The 1,391-nt window shown below is 41.6% G+C and overlaps 1 protein-coding gene across 1 annotated transcript; it reads left to right on the top strand.

The window, feature by feature from the left end:
- The first annotated feature begins 373 nt into the window (after positions 1-373).
- LOC149157197 (dirigent protein 1-like) lies at positions 374-1,022 on the top strand. Its single transcript, XM_089445625.1, has one exon. It carries the CDS (start codon positions 396-398, stop codon positions 900-902), a length of 507 nt encoding a protein of 168 aa, XP_089301751.1. The 5' UTR covers positions 374-395; the 3' UTR covers positions 903-1,022.
- Positions 1,023-1,391: the final 369 nt, after the last annotated feature.

Here is a 1,391-nt window from a genome sequence, read left to right as displayed (position 1 = left end):
TCTTTGTGTTTCAAAAATATCAGGCTCTAATCAAATTTATTTTTGACCATTTTCAATAAATTTATATATCTGGCTGACAAATCTTTGTGTTTTTAAAATATCAGGCTCTCTTTCATACCTACATATATAGCATCACGAAATCTCGGAAGCATCAAAATTATCATTAGGAACCAAACAAGGTAAGGGTTTCCGTCAGTTGGTGTGGAGGGTAGGTGACCGTCCATAGCAACGTATAATTGGATTCGTTGATACGGCAAAACATAAATTAAAAAGAAAACACGTTTGCCGTGGTTGTTCATCGGTAATCCCAGTAGTTCAGCGTCCATTATTAGAGTGTCGCAATTTATTTAAAGCCGCAAGGGGTGCCCAGAAAGAGAAGAGAACACAGTGGCAAGATGGCCAACACAGTCGTTTACTGGATAGCATTGATGTGCATAGCTGTAGCGGTACGAAGCGAAGAAATTAATATTTTGTTCCACATGCACGATGTGGTGGTGGGGAGTAACCGAACGGCAGTGCCGGTGGGACTGGGGAGCATCCTAAGCCCGGGATTTGGGGCGATGGTGGTCATCGATGATATCCTCACTCAGCAGGCGTCGCCTGATTCGCTTCTCGTTGGCAGAGCTCAGGGAATGTATTTGTCCGACTCTCTCTCTCTCGTCACGCGCCCCGACCTCTTGCTGGTCTTCACCGCCATCTTTGAGTGGCCGGCAGAGTACAGGGGCAGCACTCTCTCCATACAGGGAGCTGACAGGATCTTCATGGACGAGCGGGAGGTGTCTGTCGTTGGAGGCACCGGCAAGTTCAGATTTGCACGGGGCTTCGCCACCATACACACCGTCTCCACATCTCTTCTTGCTAACGCCGTTCTCCTATTCAATGTAACCGTTAGGGTTCCCTAACTCATCATAGTATTATATAAATTCCAAAGATTCGGCGTTGATCTTTTGGTTAAACATCTATATGAATTGGTAAGGATAAGGAATTTGATATTTCAAGAAGCATTTTGAAGTTGTTATTTATGGAGTATTTTCAGGATGTTATGTCCGATTCGATGGTATTCTTTTACACATAGGCAACGACATACTTAAACGTTATTGATCCACAACAAAAAGAAGTCCATGGTGGAGAAGGTGGGTTTTGCTCCCCATATTGTACTATTTTGTTTGATTAATTATGTATAGACTGTGGCAAACTCATCTTTTGTTCACGATGACCTGTAAGTTTCACTCTTACAGAAACTGCATTAATTGCAAAACGATAACCATACAATACCAAATTACAATGATTTTTTCATATGCATTTGTGTGAAGAGTATATGAAATAGAAATTACGATTTTAATTCTGTCTTAGTTTTCAAAGAGTATATTACTATTTTGAATTCTTGGCGG

The sequence above is a fragment of the Pinus tabuliformis genome, chromosome 9 (genome assembly GCF_031772625.1).
Source record: "Pinus tabuliformis cultivar Carrire ecotype Pingquan chromosome 9, CPIR1, whole genome shotgun sequence".
NCBI lineage: Eukaryota > Viridiplantae > Streptophyta > Pinopsida > Pinales > Pinaceae > Pinus > Pinus tabuliformis.
Note: the sequence above shows the minus strand (reverse complement) of the source record. Positions and strands in the feature narration are given on the sequence as shown.

Bases quoted from the DNA above. Each gene is read 5' to 3' on its own strand.
- LOC149157197 (XM_089445625.1), top strand. From the start codon at position 396: ATGGCCAACACAGTCGTTTACTGGATAGCATTGATGTGCATAGCTGTA.